This window comes from Hylobates moloch, unplaced genomic scaffold (genome assembly GCF_009828535.3).
Source record: "Hylobates moloch isolate HMO894 unplaced genomic scaffold, HMol_V3 SCAFFOLD_21, whole genome shotgun sequence".
Classification (NCBI taxonomy): Eukaryota; Metazoa; Chordata; class Mammalia; order Primates; family Hylobatidae; genus Hylobates; species Hylobates moloch.
In genome coordinates this window covers 6,225,965-6,245,849 of record NW_026652296.1, presented here as the reverse complement: position 1 = coordinate 6,245,849, position 19,885 = coordinate 6,225,965, and the positions used below count along the sequence as shown (strand labels likewise).

The window sequence follows — 19,885 nt, the reverse complement described above, 5'->3', positions numbered from 1 at the left end:
ACTGAATCTTTTCCAACCTCCAGGATCACAAGTATACTTCATGCATTAAAAACCTTCCCATTCAAAGTTCATTATCTTTTACCACTATGTGCTGTGAATTCTGAGGTAGCCTATGATAATTTCTGTAAGAAATTACTTCAGGATGTCAAAAATCAGATTAAATATAGAATTAAGCTGGGATTTTAAAATTTAATACCCATTTTTTTGAGAAAATCAAGTATTTCAAAGGTCCTCATTTTGACATTTTTAGTAAGCCATATAGACACTTCTGGTCTTCTTTGATAGCTACAAATTTTAGCTCCATTTCAAGAGAAAGAACTCTGGAACCTAAGCCTAAATATATCCTGGAAAAAGAAAAGAAAGTTGAGGAATTGAGAAGAGTCAAATGATTAATTTGAAAGAGTAACCAGGCAGGTAACAGCCCAGAAAATATACAGAAGTTATTTTGATTTTCTAACTTGGCCTGCTGTTGTTTTGGCAGAAAGATTGTGTGCAAGGATATCTAAAAATAAATAACTCTATTTACATACCATTTTTAATAATAAAATTTGACTTCTCTTTCATTTTTGTCATCAAAACTCTTTCTGTTAGTAATGAAAATTTATAACTGCATCTCCTTTAGACCTTTCATTGCAACAGCTATTTTGTCCTTTAAATCATAATTCTCAGACATATTTCAGGTTTCACTCATGGAGCTTGAAATGCTTTATTTTCTTTGTTGCTTGTGAAATACAATCATGAAATGGGCAAAAAACCACAAGGAAAACAAATGGCCCTATTGAGATGAGTGGTCTTTAAGATGTCAAATGGGAATCAGATCGTCACCCAGTTTCTGTTAAAATCTATTGTCATTCCTCTGCTAAGCAAATGAGACTTGTTCTGGGTGATTATATGACATTATTGTTTATATGCTGTACTGTTGACTCAGTAGAAAATTATATGAAAAGAAAGTCAATTTCGTAGCAGTAGTATTAGATTAACAGTATCTTTCCTGACTTTTAGTCATTTGTCATTTATTTATTATTTTTTGCCATAATCAGTATCACCTTTACTCTTACTAATATTTTGTTTTAAATCAGCTTGGTTTTTGTTTAAATAAATTTACAATAAGAGAAAATTTTTCTTATTACCATATTACCATTAATACAAGAATAGTGTCACTTGCCATGAATAGAAATTAACTTAATAAAAAAAATACAGTGGATAGAAAATAATATTTTAAAATTCTGGGTATCTTTTGCTGCTTAAAAGTTGTGTGTGTGCTTGTGTGTGTGTGTGTGTGTGTTGGCGGGGGGTGGGGCACAGTGGTTAAAAAACACATAAGACCTACCCACTTAACAAACTCTTAAGTGTACAGTGCAGTATTGTTAATTACAGGTACATTGTTTTACAGCAGATCTCTAGGGCTTTTTAAAATCATGTGTGACTAGAATTCTATATTCATTAAACAGCAACCTCCCATTCCCCTCTCCCTGCAGCCCCTGGAAACCACTATCCTATTTTCTGTTTCTGTGAGTTCAGCTACTTTAGATAACCTCATATAGGTGGTAACCATGCAGTATTTGTCCTTTTGTGATTGTCTTCACATAGCATAATGTTTTCAAGGTTCATCCGTGTTGGAGCATATGACAGAATTTCCTTCTTTTTAAGGGTGGAATAATAGTATGTTGTATATGCATACATATATACATACATATATGTATATATATATATACATACTTTAAGTTCTGGGGTACATGTGCAGAACGTGCAGTTTTGTTACATAGGTATACACGTGGTGTGGTGGTTTGCTGCACCCATCAACCTGTCACCTACATCAGGTATTTCTCCTAATGCTATCCCTCCCCTAGCCCTCCATTCCCTGACAGGCCCTGGTGTGTGATGTTCCCCTCCCTGTGTCCATGTGTTTGCCTTGTTCGACTCCCACTTAGGAGTGAGAATGTGCGGTGTTTGATTTTCTTTCTTGTGATAGTTTGCTAAGAATAATGGTTTCCAGCTTCATCCATGTCACTTCAAAAGACATGAACTCATCCTTTTTTATGGCTGCATAGTATTCCATGGTGTATATGTGCCACACACAAATTTACAAAAAAAAAAAAAAAACAAAAAAAAAAACAAGCAACCCCATCAAAAAGTGGGCAAAGGATATGAAGAGACACCACATTTTCTTTATCCATTTATCTGTCAATGGATAGTTAGGTTATTTCCCTGTTTTGACTATTGTAAATAATGCTGCCATAAACATGGAAGTGAAAAGATCTCTGCAAGACCTTGTTTTCAATTTTTTTGAATAAATACTCAGAAGTAGATTACTGAATCATATGGTAGTTCTGTTTGTAATTTTTTGAGGAACCTCCACACTCTTTCGCTAAGTGGCTGCACCTTTTTACATTCCCATCAAAAGTGCACAAAAGTTCCAATGTCTCCACATCCTTGCTAACACTTGTTATCTTTTAGGTCTGTGGGGTTGTTTTTTCTGATAATAGCCATCCTAACAGATAGGAGGTTGTGGTTATGGTTTTCATTTGCCTTTTTCTGATGATTAGTGATGTTGAGAATCTTCTGATATATCTGTTGGTCAGTGTATGTCTTCTTTGGCGAAATGTCTATCTTTGAATAGACATTTGGCCATTTTAAAATTGGCTTATTTATTTTTACTTTTATTATTTTTGCTATTGAGTTATACAAATTTCTTATCTATTTTGGCTATTAACCCTTTATCAAGGATATGGTTTGCAGATATTTTTCTCATGCTGTAGGTTGCCTTTTCACTCTGTTGATTGTTTCTTTTCTATGTATAAACTTTTTAGTTTGATGTAGTCCTACTTGTCTATTTTTGCTTTCATTGCCTGTGCTTTTGGTCTCATATCCAAGAAATCACTGTCATAACCTTTTCCCTTTGTTTTATTCAGGAGTTTTATAGTTTCAGGTCTTACATTTAAGTCTCTAATCCATTTTGATTGATTTTTTGTTTATGGTGAAGTAAGGGTACAATTTCATTATTTTTCATGTGGATATACAGATTTTGCAGCATCATTTGTTGAAAAGCCCATCATTTTCCCATTGTGTAAACTTGTCACCCTTGTGAAAGACCATTTTATTGTATAAGCATCAATTTATTTCCAGGTTCTCTTTCTGTTCCATGTGTCTATATGTTTGCCTATGTGCCAGTACCATATTATTTAGATTATTGTAGCTTTGTAGTATATTTTGAAGCAACTCTGGCTTTGTTATTTTATGTTGATTGTTTTGATTATATAAGGTTCTTTGTGTTTTCATATGAATTTTAGCATTGCTTTTCCTATTTCTGAAAAAAGAAAAGCCCCTGGGATTTTGATAGAGATTACATTGAATCTGTAGATCACTTTAGATAGTATGGAAATTTTAACAATGTGAAATCTTTCAGTCTATGAAAACAGAATGCCTTCCCATTTATCGGTGTCTTTTAAAATTAATTTCTTCAGTGTTTTATAGTTTTCAGTGTACAAATATTTCACCCACTTGGTTATGTTTATTCCTAAATATTTTGGGTTTTTTGATGCAATAGTAAATGAGATCATTTTCTTAATTTTATTTTGGGATTGTTTATTGTTAGTGTGTAGAAATACAGCTGGTTTTTGTAAGTTGATTTTGTATCATGCCATTTTACTGTTTATTTGTTCTAACACTTTTTGTCTGTGGATAGAATCTTTAGGGTTTTCTACATTAAAATTATGTCATCAGCAAATGGAGATAATTTTACTTCTTCCCTTCAGATATTGATGCCTTTTACTTCTATTTCTTGTCTGATTGCTCTAGCTAGGAATTCTATTACCTTGTTGAATAAATGTGGTGACAGTGGGCACCTTTTGACTTGCTCCTGATCTTAGGAAAAAAAAATGTTTTCGTTTTTCACCATTGAGTATGTGGTCTTTATCGTGTTGAAGTAATTTTTTTCTATTCCCATTTTGTTGAGTGTTTTTATCATGAAATGTGTTGAAATTTGTCAAATGCCTTTTCTGCATCTGTTGAGGTGATGATATACTTTTCATTCTTTTTTCTGTTAATGTGGAATATCCATCTTGCTGTGTAGAACCCTTGCATCTGAGAGATAAACCCCACTAGATCATGATATAGTACCCATTTAATATGCTGCTGAATTCAGTTTGCTAGTACTTTGTTGAGAAATTTGCACTTATATTCATCAGTGATATTGGCCTGTATTTTTCTTTTCTTGTAGTATCTTCGTCTGGCTTTGGTATCACAGTAACGTTGGTCTCACAAAATGAATCTGGAAGTGTTCCTTCCTCTTCAATTTTTTTGAAGAGGTTGAGAAGAATTTGCACTAATTCTTCTTTAAATGTTTCATGGAATACACCAACATTTCTTCCAACAAAGAAATACACAAAAAGCCATCTGATCATGTGTGTTTCTTTGTTGGAAGATTTATGATTAATTATTGAATCCCTTAATAGTTACAGGTTTGTTCCAAGTTTCTATTTCTTCATGATTCAGTCTACGTAGGTTGTATGTTTCTAGAAATTTATCTACCTCTTCTAGGTTATCCAAGCTGTTGACTTTTTCTTGGTATATCATCGTTCATGGTAGTCTCATAATCCTTTTCATTTCTGTGGCATCAGCAGTAGTATCTCCTTTCATTTCTGATTAGACTCCACTTATTTTCCTTAACCTAGCTGTTTGTCAATTTCATTGATCTTTCAAAAAACAATTCTTGGTTTCACTGATTTTTCCTAGTGCTTTTCTATTCTCCATTTCATTTAGTTCTAATCTAATTTTTATTGTTTCTTTTCTTCTTACTTTGGGCATAGTTTGCTCTGTTTCTACTTCCTTGGGGTGTAAATTTAGGTTGTTTATTTGAAGTCTCTCTTCTTTTTTAATGTAGGCATTTACCATTATAATTTTCTTTCTTAGTATTGATTTTGCTATGTCACACAAATTTTGGTATCCTGTGTATTTGTTTTCATTTAGCTCGGGGTATTTTCCAAATTCCGTTTTGATTCCTTCTTTGATCTATTGGTTGTTTAAGATTGAGCCATTTAATTTCCACATACTGATTTTTTTTTCAGTTTTCCTTCTGTTATTGTTTTTTAGTTTTATTCTGTGGTGGTTGGAAAAGATACTTAATTCTGTTATTATTTTTTAGTTTTATTCTATTGCTGTGGGAAAAGATACTTAAATTCGTCAAGACTTGTTTTGTTACCTAACACATGATCTATCTTATGTGCACTTAATAAGAAAGTGTATTCTGCTGCTATTGGCTATATTTGTCTGTGAAGTTTAATTGGTCTTCAGTGTTGTTCAAGCACTCTGTTTTCTTACTTATATAATCTTTGGATGTCCTATCTGTTATTGCAAGTGGGGTATTGAAATCTCCTACTATTATTGTATTGCTTTCTCTTTCTCTCTGCAATTCTATCAATCAATGTTTACTTCATACGTTTGGTTGCTCTGGTACAGGATACATATATATTATAATTGCTCTATCTTACTGGTGAATTCACCTTTTTATCATTATAATATCCTTCTTTGTCTCTAATGACGGTTTTTGACTTAAAGCCTATTTAATCTGATATAAGTATTGCCACCCCTATTCTTCTTTTGATTGCTGTTTCTATGGGTTATCTTTTTCCGTTTTTTCACTCTCAGCCTATGTGTGTCCTTAAATCTAAAGTGAGTCTCTTACAGACAGCATATCATTAGACCTGGTTTTTAATTTATCTTTTGATAGGGCAGTTTAATCTATTTCCATTTAAAGTAATTACTATGCCAGGCATGGTGGCTCATACCTGTAATCCTAGCACTTTGGGAGGCTGAGGTGAGTGGGTCAGTAGAGGTCAGGAGTTTGAGACTAGCCTGGCCAACATGGCAAAACCCTGTCTCTACTAAAAATACAAAAAAAAAAAAAAAAAAGTTACTCGGGCATGGTGGTGCACACCTATAGTCCCAGCTGCTCAGAAGGCTGAGGCAGGAGAATCGCTTGAATCCGGGAGGCAGAGGTTAATTGAGATCACACCACTGCGCTCCAGCCTGGGTGACAGAGTGAGCCTCTGTTTAAAAAATAATAATAATAAATAAATAATAAAATAAATAAATATTGATGGGAAATGACTTACTTTTGTCATTTTATTGTTTTCTGTATTCCCTGTAGCTCTTTTGTCCTCATCTTTTTCTCTTGATGTCTTATTTGTGATTTAAAAAATTCTTTAGGGTCATATTTTGATTGCTTCCTCATTTTCTTTTGTGTGTCTCCTATAGGTGTTTCTTTTCTGGTTGCTGTGGGGCTTATATAACACATTTTGTAGTTATGATCATCTATTTTAAGACGATAACAACTTGACTTCAATCACATACAAAAACTGTACTATTCCACTAGACTCCTTTATGTTATTGTTGTAACAAATTTGATCTTTTTATATTATGTATCCATTACCATAATTTTATAGTTTTTATACTTTTATCTTTTCACTTCTATATCAAAATTAAAAGCTGTTTATACAATATTTGTAATGTTACATGTAATGCAATATTATAGTACTATAATATGTATTTGTGCCTGTGTGCATGTGTGTATATATGTATATATATACACACACACGTACCTTTTCCAGTAAATTATGTATTTTCATTTGCTTTCATGTTACTATCTGGTGTCCTTTCATTTCAACTCGAAGGACTTCCTTTAGAATTTCTTATCAGGCAGATTTCTTTGTAAGAGGACTATTATGTCTTGCCTTGGTTTTCTCATTTGCAAAATGGAATGATAGTGGAAATAAATACATCTTTGAAAAGTTTTATGTGACTTGTAAATATCTCTGCAAAATTTAGTCGTCATAATTATTACTTTAGCATGTATACTGAGGAAGTTTCCATTATGACATTATGAATTAGTGTAGACTGCAAGGCTTGTGTGTGTTGTGTGTGTGTGTGTGTGTGCACATGCCCACTAGGTATAGTTCTGAGGTAGAGACAGAGACCGTTGCTTTAAAATCTGATTGTCCTTTGACCCATAAAATTATGACCCTGGCTGCTCTGGGAATGGTCACTTGCTTCTCCTGAGCGGGGGTGTTCAGTTGCTGATTTCCTAAACCAATTTCCTAAATGGGTAATTGTGTTCTGACTCGTACAATTCCCCCTACATTTCCTGACTATTTCAGGTGACTATCTCTTCCTCTTTTCCCTTAATGGATATGTAATGAAATCACATGTTTCAAAGTCGTTGCTGTGTTTCAGGCATAATGTCTCACTAGAGAATCAGAATAAAGTTGGCACATGGGCTCTACCTCCACCTCAATTTCTAACCATGTTGAAAAGAAAGAGGTCTTAAAATGAGAGGTGGCTTTCGGGGCTAAAGATCCTCTGGTTGAAAGTGTTTAGTTAGTCATTAGTGTTTCAGATGCATTAAAAGCACAGGCTTTAGGGTTCGTTTGCTTTATTTTTGAAGCTGTGAACTTGATTGTATGACTTTAACCTTTCGCAGTCTAGTTTCCTCATCTGTGAAAAGGTGATGATAATAATATTTATTTCACAGAGCTTTTATGAAGATCAAATGAAATAGCCTGTATAAAAATGCTGGCCAGGCGCGGTGGCTCACGCCTATAATCCCAGCACTTTGGGAGGCTGAGGCGGGTAGATCACCTGAGGTCAGGAGTTTGAGACCAGCCTGGCCAAAATGGTGAAACTGTGTCTCTACTAAAAATACAAAAAAATTAGCCAAGTGTGGTGGTGGGCGCCTGTAATTCCAGCTACTCAGGAGGCTGAAGCAGGAGAATCGCTTGAACCTGGGAGGTGGAGGTTGCAGTGAGCTGAGATCAGTGTGGGCGACAGAGCAAGACTCCATCTCAAAAAAACAACAGCAACAACAATAAACTAAGCACGTTATGTGACATATGTGTGGGGACCAATGCATGTTGGCATCCTTATGATTGTTTTCATTGATTCGGCCCTTCAGTACGTCATTGCTGGCAACTCAAGTCTAGCTGGGTGCTGGAGAGAGAAACAGATTAAGTACAACAACAGATAATACAGTAGAGCTTCATGAAGCATATATGAAAACAGAGAGAAGAGAAATGTTAGTTGACAGTAAGGTCAGGGCACATTTCCTAAAGGAAGTGGACCTTGGGGGAAAAGTGAAATTTCCCTGGAGAAAAGAGGCAGGAGAGAGAGAGGCATTTGCCTTCCAGAAGCACCATACAAGTAAATTTACGGGTGAGTTGGGTCTTTCATTCATATAGTCCACTTATAATTATTGAGTTCTCACTATGTGAGGGGTTCTGTGTTTGAATCAGGGAACATAATGATGAGCAGAGCAAAAACAAAACAAAACAAAACAAAAACTATTCCTGCCCTATGTAACTCTCACTTTTCAGGCAAGGTGAGCGTGAAACCAATAACCAATAGGAAAGGTGTAGGACATCATTGGATGGTGTAGCCTTGAGACTGACTGAGAGGTGTCCAGTAGGGCCTCTGTGGGTAACTGAGATTTAAACTGAGACCCATGTGGTAATGGGAGTGAGGTAAGGAGAGATAGAGAAGGCCCCGTGCCAGGAGAACCATGGTATCTTCTGGGAACTGAACAAAGTCCACTGTGGCTGAGACACAGAGCACATGGGAAAGGTATAGAGAGGACAGTGGTGAGATAGCATGGGCAAGACCACAGGGGGTCTTGGTGGTCATTCTAAGGATGCAGGCTTTTGTCCCAAGTGCAATGGGAAGTCATTGAAGTGCTCTGTTTATGCATAGTAATATTTCAAGACTTACGTTTTGAAAGAAAAATCTGCTATGTGCAGCATGCATTAATGGGGATTAAAATGGAAGTGGAAAGACCAATAAGTAGTTGTGACAAGATGATAGTGGCTTGAATTGGGGTAGTGGCAAAAAACAAAAAAAAAACAAACAAAAAAAACAAATCAACAGTTGTATCTGGTGAGTCCTGAGGCACTTGGTGTAGTTGGAGAATAAGATACATGGTGCTGAGTCACTGACGTAGTCGGTTTGGGCACTTTTTGAGGAGCAGTGGTATGACGTTTCATGCTAAGAAATTTGCATTTATACTATGTAAAGGGCTGATGGAGATTAAGAAGCAGAGAAATGAAATAATCAGATTAGTGTTGTGCGTGGAGGATATTTATTTCTCTTCCCACCTACTTCTTGAGCTAAGCATTTATTGAATTTAGAGTAATAGACGAGAGAAACGGAACAACATCGTTGCAGGCAAAGATTGATGGAAAGCGGATTCTTTTGTATAACAGCACAAAAGAGATACGTGAAAGGGAGGTTAAACTTGTCAGTGTGAAAAGCTATTGATCTTGTAAATACTTACCCTGAAGCCACCTAAGTCTTCGCTCAGGCATGACCCAAACATTCCAAACCTCCAATGCAGCCGAGGATGCGGATGTAACTGGATGAGGGATGACCACTGTGGAAACATAATGAGCCAAGACACTTTGTGGGAAGGGAGGGGTTTACAAAAGTGTTAAAGGAGCCAAGGGATTATGGGAGAGAGGAAGGAGAGAAGAATGTCTAGTGGGGATGGCTTTCCTCCCTGCTAGGAAGAAGGCGCCACTGGGTAGTGTTCTCAGAGCCTAAAACAACGGCCCCGTAACCATTGAGGAGCTAGGAGTAAGTTAGAGACAGTGGGAAAATATTTGGAACCCCAAATTCATTATGTACTTTCTATGATTTGGACCTCAAGTCAGGGGTCGTTTCTGAGACTCTTGATACTCTATCTCTGACTGGTCAAGAGTGAAATAATCTAGTTATGAATTGGACCACTCTTCCTTCCCTTCCCTTCCTTGGGTTGATGTGTTTAAGACACTTACATGGGGAATACTCTGAAGGGATGGAATATTTGGAGGCTTTTGCAGCCGGCTGAGAAAGAAGGCTGTCCACAGAGACCGAAACAGACAAAAGAACTATTGATCAAGTGGAGTCTTTGGGAGGATTTAAAAAACTAAAGAAAAAAGAAAAACCAAAATGTTCTACCTCTATAAAGTTTTAAGCTTGTTCCACTTAATACGCTTCAGAAAATTTAATAAGGAAAGATAATTTGTTAACCATCCTTGCTGTGTGTTACAGATAACACTAAATTCGCTTAAATACATCTTAGCTTTCAGACGTAGATACTTTTTCAACAGGTTGTGCTCAGCTGTGCTGTGCCGTACTGATTTCTGGGCCTCACTTTTGGTGTTGTATACTGGAGACATTCATTCAGGGAGTGTGTCAAACTTCTGATTGTTCATTTTCAGGTTACAGAACTCAACAATGTGAAGAACGTAGCTCGATTGCCAAAAAGCACCAAGAAACATGCCATAGGGATTTATTTCAATGATGATACTTCCAAGACTTTTGCTTGTGAATCAGGTTTGTCTCAGGCAGGGCTGGGGGGCTTTTGCTTTTAGATTCTGAATAGATGCTGGGCACACAGTTTAATCTTCTGGACATTTCCACAGATCTTGAGGCCGATGAATGGTGCAAAGTACTCCAGATGGAGTGTGTAGGAACACGGATCAATGACATCAGCCTTGGAGAGCCTGACTTACTGGCCACTGGGGTTGAGAGAGAACAGAGTGGTATGTAAAGAAAATTCTCTCCTCTCTCTTTCAAAACTGCTTCTGTCTCCATATGATAAAACATAAGACATCTTCATTATGTAAAGTTTTTGGTGTATAAAAATGTATAAAGAAATAAGGAAAATAACCTTTTTTCTAATCCACAACCTGTGTTAACATTTCAGTGTATTTTTTTCTTATTTTTTTTCCAATTCATAACATGCATGTATCTACATTAATAATATCAGTTAGAAATTTTGGGGAACCTGCTATGTGCCAGTTTGGTGGATGGAAGATGCTTTACTCATCTCAGATTATTTATTATACATTTCATAGCAGCCCTGTGGTGTAGGTATAATTACTTCCTACGTTTTGCAGATGAGGAAACTAAAATTTAGAGGACGTAAAGACCTTCCTTCAATTCCGTTAGCTCACTAGTGTTTGATTCTAGATGATACCGTTGGACTATATTTACAGTTTACAGATTTTAAAATGTCATGGGCATTTTTTTGGTCATACCTTTTTCACTTAAAATGTTATCAACAGCTTTCCAATGTTTTCAATATAATTCAAACTTTATGACTATTTCAGCAAATTTAAACCCATCTAAAATCTGTAATTAAAAATATATATATTTTATTGAAATACTTGAGCCAACTCTGAGCTCAGCACTCAATCTGGGAATCAATAATTTAAAATAATAATGACCAAAATATTCATGAACACTTCAGCAAAAATCAATGTTGATTTACAGAACAAACCTGGAGGTGAGGAATCATTTCTTTGTCTCCTAACAGCTGAGCCTAGGGACAGGGTAGATCAGATCACAGAGTTCTGCTGTAGGCTGACTTGATCTATGAGGGCATGTCACCATGGAAAGGTCTGTGGGTTATCTGGTTTGATTACGGACATGGCAGAGATGGAATTGTACTGACTTTCTCTGTAGGTGCACACTCCAATGTTAGTAAAAAAAACCCTGTCCCTCCCAATTGGAACTATGTCTTCATGACATATTTACGATCTGTGACTGTTTTGGATGCACCATATTTACCATAACCCATCTCCATGGAAATGTTATTGACCGAGACCTAGAAGCGCTGGGTAATTCAGAGGAGCCTCTTTGTAGACTGGAAAATTGAGCTACAGAGAGGTTAAGTCATTGACGGGGTTACACAACCAATCCCCAGGCTCCTCCTTCTCTGGTTCCCTAAATCAGGACGCCCCAGGCAGAGAGGATACCTAGGAGCCAAGCATAAAGAAAACCTGGCAGGTTTTGATTATGATTCATTTTTTCACCTAGAGTGCTCAGATTAGCACTTTTCACAAATTTGTATTTGGGAAGCAGTATCCTGACAGCACCACAATTTGAATTTAAAAATTGGCGGTGCCTAGGAGATGCCTTTCCCACAGCAGCTTTCTGTGCCTCAGTTTCCTCTTCTATTAAATGGAAACAATAGCTCTGGTCTACAAGTATCAGGGATTATTATAAATTCAACTATGCCCTCTCAGGCCCTTTACAATGTGAATTAGTATGACTTCAAATGATTGTAATTAAAATGGTCACTCCACCACTATTGCTATTATTCTTTTTAAATTTTTATTATTATTTTTTCCCTACCTCTCCCCTGTTGTTATTCTTGAGTGAGGTAGGACTTACAGAACTTCTAAGCACACAGATTGATAATGATCTCTCTTACTTTTTACTTAATATAGACAGCCTTTCTTACTTGGAACTTTCAAGGGGGGGGATATGCTCAATTAGAATACATTTTTAAATATGGTTACTGGAAATCAATGAATATTTGTTTATTGGGAGTATGAAATGATTAAAAATTTTTGAATAGTAGATGGCGGAACACATTTCATGAACACAATCTCGGCATTACTATTTACTAAATTCAACTAAAATCTATGAAAATTCAAATGACTATCTGATCATAAAACAATGTATTTAGAATACCACTAATATAAAATTGTTAATGCCACATTGTCGTATGTAGGCAATCTACCATAATGATGCATAGGTGGAAATATATTTGCTATAGTAATATTTTTGTTCATTTCTCACTGAAAGACTTTGACTCAAAAACTTCTTAATGAATTTTCCAGAAATATAACAGAAATATGGTGACTGTATCTGCAGGGATGAAAATTAGGTTAAAGTAATCAGCCAAGCAGTTTATGTAGAATAATTTTGGTTGCATTTTAGCAATCATCCAAATATGCAATGAATATTTCTTTCCAGTATTTGGCTAAAGAAAGTTCTTTGTTAAAACTAGTTCAAATATATGCATCGGCATTTTCCCAAATTGTTGGCCAGTTAAGTGCATAGTATTACTGTGGAGTTTTGTTTAAATGATTGAAATACAGTTTTATTCATTTAGTTATAGAAATTACAAGTTGATCAATATAACTTTAATAACATTAAACCGTGACATAATTGTTTTGCACCTGCTTCTTTTGTGAGCACAAAAGTGTGGGTCTAGTTAATGTGTTCTTGGCAGGAAAAAAAATTGCTTTTAATGGTTTTATTGCGTTAGTCTTTTATTGGCATACACATTTTTATTATGCAAATTTAAAAATTCTAAAAATGGTCTTTGCTCATGTAAATAGTGCTTAGTGTATATTGACAGTCAGGCTGTATCATTATTATGTTATTTAATAGGATCTGCATTTAAGAAATTATTTTCTGGGACTGTTAATTAATGGGAAAGGTTTATCTTTCTGAATATGCAACCAAAATCTAGAATGTGAACTTGAATTGTTTTTAAATGCCTCTCTGTTCCTACAATGTCTTTGATGTTTTATTCCTGGGGATTTTAGACTAACCTTTTGTTTTTCTCCCAGAGAGATTCAATGTGTATTTGATGCCATCTCCTAACTTAGATGTACATGGCGAATGTGCCTTGCAGATTACATATGAGTATATCTGTCTTTGGGACGTCCAGAATCCCAGAGTCAAACTCATCTCTTGGCCGCTAAGCGCCCTGCGGCGGTATGGACGTGATACTACGTGGTTCACTTTTGAGGCAGGGAGGTGAGTTTAATGACTTTTAATGACTATTTTTCTGTGTTTTTTTTTGTGTGTGTGTTCATTTTTACCAGGCTCTCATCATATGAGGTGGTAGGTTTACATATGAGATCCAACTGAAGTACACTTGAGGAAATTCAGAGTTGCGATTACATAATATGAGGAGTCTTGTAAAATATTTATATACTCAACATGGCTTTTCTCCCCTGTGGAAGATTTTAATGTTTCACACACATGATCCAAATTTTCATTACACAGTTTGATTCCATATCACAAACTGAAGTTGATCCAGGTAAAATGTTAAAAAGGTACCATTTCCTGGGTCAAGCTGAACAGAGGCCAGCTTCTTGATTTTGGAAAACTTCCATGTTATTATTTCACTTATGTTTCCTCATCTGAGCTAACTGTGGTAGATTATTAATATGAGGGCCCATGGAGTTTTCACCAGCTGCAATTTCTTGAGTTCCATCTATTTGGCTTACAGTGTAAGGATTACCATGAATACTGAACGAGATTAATGCTACAACTTGCTCTTTGTGATACCTACTAAGCACTTTCTGGGTTTTCTCTTTTTCCTCTTAGGATATCCAAATATATGGGATTGGTTGCTACAAAAAAATTCCTCTATCATAACTTTTTCCTTGTCCTTCATTTTCCTCAGAATTATTTTTGAGACAGAGTCTCACTGTGTCACCCAGGCTGGAGTGCAGGTGGCACAATCTCGGCTCACTGCAAGCTCCGCCTCCCAGGTTCACGCCATTCTCCTGCCTCAGCCTCCCGAGTAGCTGGGACTACAGGCACCCGCCACCACGCCCGGCTAATTTTTTTGTATTTTTAGTAGAGATGGGGTTTCACCGTGTTAGCCAGGATGGTCTTGATCTCCTGACCTCGCGCCTCGGCCTTCCAAAGTGCTGAGATTACAGGCGTGAGCCACCGCACCCGGCCAGATAAATTTTCTATTTTAGAATTGTTAATACCTAAATTTTAAGAAATATAAGTTCTTCTGTATATGGCCTGACATTACACTCAAATTGAAAACCATTAACTTGTGATGTTAAATAAAAATTGCTTGTAAAAGCAGACAGTTATTCCTGACAAGAATATGACTCTTGATAAAAGGAAAGTAAAAACGGAAGTTCTAAATACCCCAATCCATGTGAATGGATAACAGTAGTGGTCCCCTCTAACTAATCTGTTAATTCCATTTTAATGAACAAAGCCCAATTATTTAAAATTTACATTTTACCTGTAGTCCCAGCTACTCAGGAGGTTGAGTCAGGAGAATGGCGTGAACCTGGGAGATGGAGCTTGCAATGGAGCTTGCAGTGGGCTGAGATCGCCCACTGCACTCCAGCCTGGGCGACAGGGTGAGACTCCATCTCCCCAAAAAAAAAAAAAAAAAAAAAATTTACATTTTAAATAATCAAAGCCCAATTATTTAAAATTTACATTTCAGAAATATGATCAGTTTGATGTTCTTACAACTGTCCAGAAAGTTTTTTACTTTATACTTTTCATACAGCTCTTTTCTGGTCTATTTTATTTTTAAGTACCTAGAAACAAGTTGATGAATCTTTCAAAGACTATAAAAGTTATCACAAAAAATAAACCTTTAATGTTGAGAGCAATGTTCTTATTTTGTGAGAATTATTTATTCTTCTTATAAGAAAATCCCAGTCCAGGACAGTGGTGGCTTATGCCTGTAATCCAAGCACTTTGGGAGACCAACACAGGAGGATTGCTTGAGCCCAGGAGTTTGAGAGCAGGCTGGGAAACATAGGGAGACCCCATCTCTCCAAAATTTTTCTATTATAAAAACACATGTACATGTATGTTCATCACAGCACTATTCACAATAACAAAGACATGGAATCAACCCAAATGCTCATCAATGACAGACTGGATAAAGAAAATGTAGTACATATATACCATGGAACACTATGCAGCCATAAAAAAGAATGAATCATGTCCTTTGCAGGGACATGGATGGAGCTGGAGGCCTAATTCCTTAGCAAGCCAATATAGGAACAGAAAACCAAATACTGCATGTTCTCACTTATAAGTGGGAGTTAAATCATGAGAACATATGGATACATAGAAAGGAACAACACATATGGAGTCTATCAGAGGGTGGAGGATGGGGAAGGGAGAGGATCAGGAAAAATAAATAATGGATACTAAGCTTAATACCTGCATGATGAAATAATCTGTATAATAAGTCACTGTGACACACATTTAACTATGTGACAAACCTGTACATCCTGCGCATGTACCCGTGAACTTAAAATAAAAGTTAAAAAAAAAGAAAATAAGAGTACCTATTCATTACTGGATATATTGTAGAAAAAATAAAATCTAATTAAATGAAAAAAAAATTAGCACACACTTCTCAGCAACTCCAGAGACTGATGTGGGAGGATCACTTGAGCCTGGGAGGTCGAGGCTACAGTACGCTAAGATCTTGCCACTACTCTCCAGCCTGGGGCGACAGAGTGAGACCTTATCTCCAAAAAAGAAAACAACAACAACAACAAAAGAAAATCCCTATAGAAAATGAATACTTTTTTTGGTCAGGTTGATACATTTTTCCCTTTGGGTCTCAGAAATTATTTATGCATTAATGATAAACAGTGAAATCTAAGTACTGAAAATGTTTTGTAATATAAATAGACTTCTATGACTGTACATCTCATATCATCACCGTTCATATTTCATATCGATGTGTAAGAGAATTCTGCGTTGATCAAGACTCTTTGGATCTGTTTTGGGCAGCACTTATTCAATTATTAATATTTTAAAATCTTTTTTTATTTACCATTTACAGGAAATAGTAGTAGAAAAAGAGTATAGCTTTTTATGGTAGTGTTTGAGGGCCAAAACCTTAGTAAACTTTATTAGTATCTCATATCTATTTTAAAACTTGAAAACATGTTATCTTATTAATTTTCCAGGTATAAAATGAACACATACATATCCTGCAAACGTTTAATTTATTCATATTGAAATCTAATAGAACTGCTAAGAATTTAGGCGATTCCTTAAAAGGTGTTGATATTTCTCCTAAGTGCTGTAGGAAACCGTAGAGACTTGAAGGCTGGTATGTTTTAGTCTCTGTGTGTGTATGAGATGTGTGTATATGGGGTGTGCGTGTATGAGACGTGTGTATATGGGGTGTATATGGGGTGTGCGTGTATGAGACGTGTGTATATGGGGTGTGCGTGTGTGTGGTGTTTATGTGTGTGTGTGTGTGGTGTAGGTGTGTATGTGTGTTGTGTGTGGGTGTGTTTGTGTGTGAGACGTGTGTATATGGGGTGTGTGTGTGTGAGACGTGTGTATATGGGGTGTGTGTGTGTGAGACGTGTGTATATGGGGTGTGTGTGTATGTGATGTAATTGTGTTAATAGTTTATAAAGGTCACTTTGACCACATTGTGAACAGTAGTGTAGAGGAGCTAGGTATGGATGTGGGAGATATTGAACCGGCTCAAGTGAAACAATGGTGGATGAAAAGATATATTGGTGACATAAATTCCAGAACTATTTCAGTGGTCTTTACCAACATGCTGACTTGGAAGATATAAGCGTTTTATTCCGTGACTTTGATGACCCCTTTATGGTCCATCCATTTGCTTATTTCATCCAAGAACTCCATTGGTTAGATGATTATAATACTCACAATCCAGGCCACTCAATGTTCTATCTCCAATATTGTAGGGACATAGAATATTTACTGATTTTGAATAACATTATTTCTTATGCATTGGTCATGTTTTGCAGGGCCGGTGCAAACTTGAGAGTGAATGGTCAGAAAGGAAAGTGTGGGAGTTGTATGCTTAGCATCTTACTTCTTAAACAGTATGGTGGAGTATGCAGAGTACTGACTCAGAATTTAGAGAGACCCTGGGTAATCTCTATTTTTTGCTAGCTGCTAACCTTGGACAAAGTTCTTAACTTTCCTTGTAAGTTGATCGGAGTAATAACTTTCTTGCAGGTTTGTTATAGGTAAAGGTAGAAATGCATGTAGATGACCTGGAAGGATGCTGGGTTTCTCCTAAATAGTATCTTTGGTATTCTATTATGATTACTTTTGGAGCAGAACATGGGCTTGCAGGATAGTGTTAAATGCAAGGTAAAATTACTATTTTATATTTTGCCTGAAACTCAAATAAAGATAAATTTTTATAGTTACCATCAAGATACTCAGGATAATAAGATCATTCGTGTTCCACACCAAGCGTGAAGGTTTCATGTCTGCCTTGCTTTATTAGTGAAGATAATTTTTTCCTTGGCTATTTTTGGATGTGTTGAAACAAAGCAGTTTTATATTAGCCAATATAACTTTCCCCTTCTCTCATATCAAGAAGTGAGCAGGAGTGTCTGTCTAAGCAAGTAGTTTTTACGTATCCAACATGCATCTGCAAAAACTTAACAATATCCTCTAGAACACAGGGAGTCTTTCTTGGACAAAGTTCTGCTCATGTTCAGCCTCTCTCTTAGAACTAGAACTGAGTGTTATTCCTGCTCAGTGGCCCCGTTTCACCCCACCAAAGCTGACAGTGGGGCATGTGTAACAGACTGAACTGGAAGTTGGAGGAAATGAAGTAAAATTACAGTTCTGTCACGTACTAGCTGTGGGAACATGGATATGTCACTTAACTCACTGAGCTTTTTTTCATTGCCACCTGTAAATTGGGAGCAGGTATATTACTTATCTCACAAGATTGCTATGAAGATTAAATAAAGGCACATGTAAAGACACCTGGAATAGTGCCTGGATGTAGTAGGCAGCTGTATCCACCCAAACTAGTACTGAAAAGAAACTCATTGACTTCCATAAACTCAAAGTCTGAGGAGTAAAGATGGCTTCAGGCTTGGCTTGGCTCAGTGTCCAAAGGATAATCCCAGGTTTTATTTGACAGTTCTGTTTCTTCTAAAATAGCTTCATTCTAGCTCCATATGGTGACTTGCAGAAGCTTTGAGATCTCCCCACACTATCTCAGCAAAAGAGAGATATATTACTACTCTCTGCTGTCATTATATATACTATGTGTCAAGCACTGCACTTTACACAAAGCTCACAGGGTACAAATGCAATGAGGATGGTTCACTGAAGGCAGGAAGAGGGTACTGTTGCCATCAGAAGAGGAGTGGAGGTGAGGCTTTTAAAAACTAACAAAATATGTACAATATAGCATTTAATAATTGCTCAAAACAAATAAGGTCAAGAGGCTATTTGACTGTAATTGACATTTGCACTCACAGTAGTGCCAATTTCCAGAGCAGTGGTTCTTAGCTAGAGGTGACTTTGCTCCTAGGGGACATTTGATAATGTCTGGAGACATTTTTGATTGTCACAACCTGGGAAGGGGGTGTTACTGGCATCTAGTGTGTAAAAGGGCCAGAGATGCTGCTACAGTGCACAGAATAGTCCTGGACAACAAAGGATTATCAGGTCTAATCATGTGGTTGAGAAACCCTACTCTAGCAGGTGTATGAGCCATTGAAAATCATCACTACCATTTATTGAGCCCTTACTATATGAAAGCCTCTGTGCTAAGAGGCTCATTAACTCATTTGAGCTACTCATTATCATATAAACTAGGGGATACAGTTATTTCCCTCTTAAAATGAAACCTGGGCAATGGCAAGAGGTCCAAAGACACAGAGCTGATAAATTCAGGACTCACGCTCAGATCTTTTACTTCCAAACTCCATAGATTTCTAAGAAGGCTCACCTTCTACTGGAGGTGAGCCTAGTTCTTAGTGAACTTCTGCAGAGCTAAGGGAGAGAAAGCATGCTTACGTAACCAAAGCTTGCTAAATCCATTCGGGATGATCTTGTGAGCATATTATCCTTTCCCACTGAAGCTGCTTCAATATGAGGAAGGCAACTGTCAATGAGCCACAGACTTGCAAAGATGCTGGTGATGTAAATATGCCTCCTGAGCTGCGCACTGGGGTATAAATGTTCTTAGTTTGACTTGACTTTTTGGAACCCCCTGTATGTTCTCTTAGCTTGGAGTGTAGGCACATACATCTTTCTGGGGCAGCACTATGCGGATCATAGATCATTAGGGTCTTCTGCACACTGTTTTTCTCCTTCTCCTCCTGATGTCATAAAATCTGACCATAGTCCCTATTTTTTGAGGAAATTCAGAATTGGAATATAACATTTTTTAATAAGATGAAATTGCACAATTAATTACCCTTGGAGACAGAGAATAATTAGTTTATCTTGGGGGCTAAGGGACATACTGCTTATTTTGCTTGAAGTTTTCTTAGTCTTTTGTTTGTTTCTTTCCACTTCA

The 19,885-nt window shown here is 36.6% G+C and overlaps 1 protein-coding gene across 2 annotated transcripts in view; it reads left to right on the top strand.

The window, feature by feature from the left end:
- The window catches only part of DOK5 (docking protein 5), a 178,854-nt gene that overhangs the window by 104,680 nt on the left and 54,289 nt on the right, over positions 1-19,885 (top strand). For both annotated transcript variants that reach the window (XM_032142551.2, XM_032142554.1), the window contains exons 3-5: positions 10,245-10,359; positions 10,449-10,568; positions 13,395-13,584. In XM_032142551.2, the coding sequence (XP_031998442.1) occupies positions 10,245-10,359; positions 10,449-10,568; positions 13,395-13,584 (425 nt within the window). The remainder of the gene's footprint in view (positions 1-10,244; positions 10,360-10,448; positions 10,569-13,394; positions 13,585-19,885) is intronic.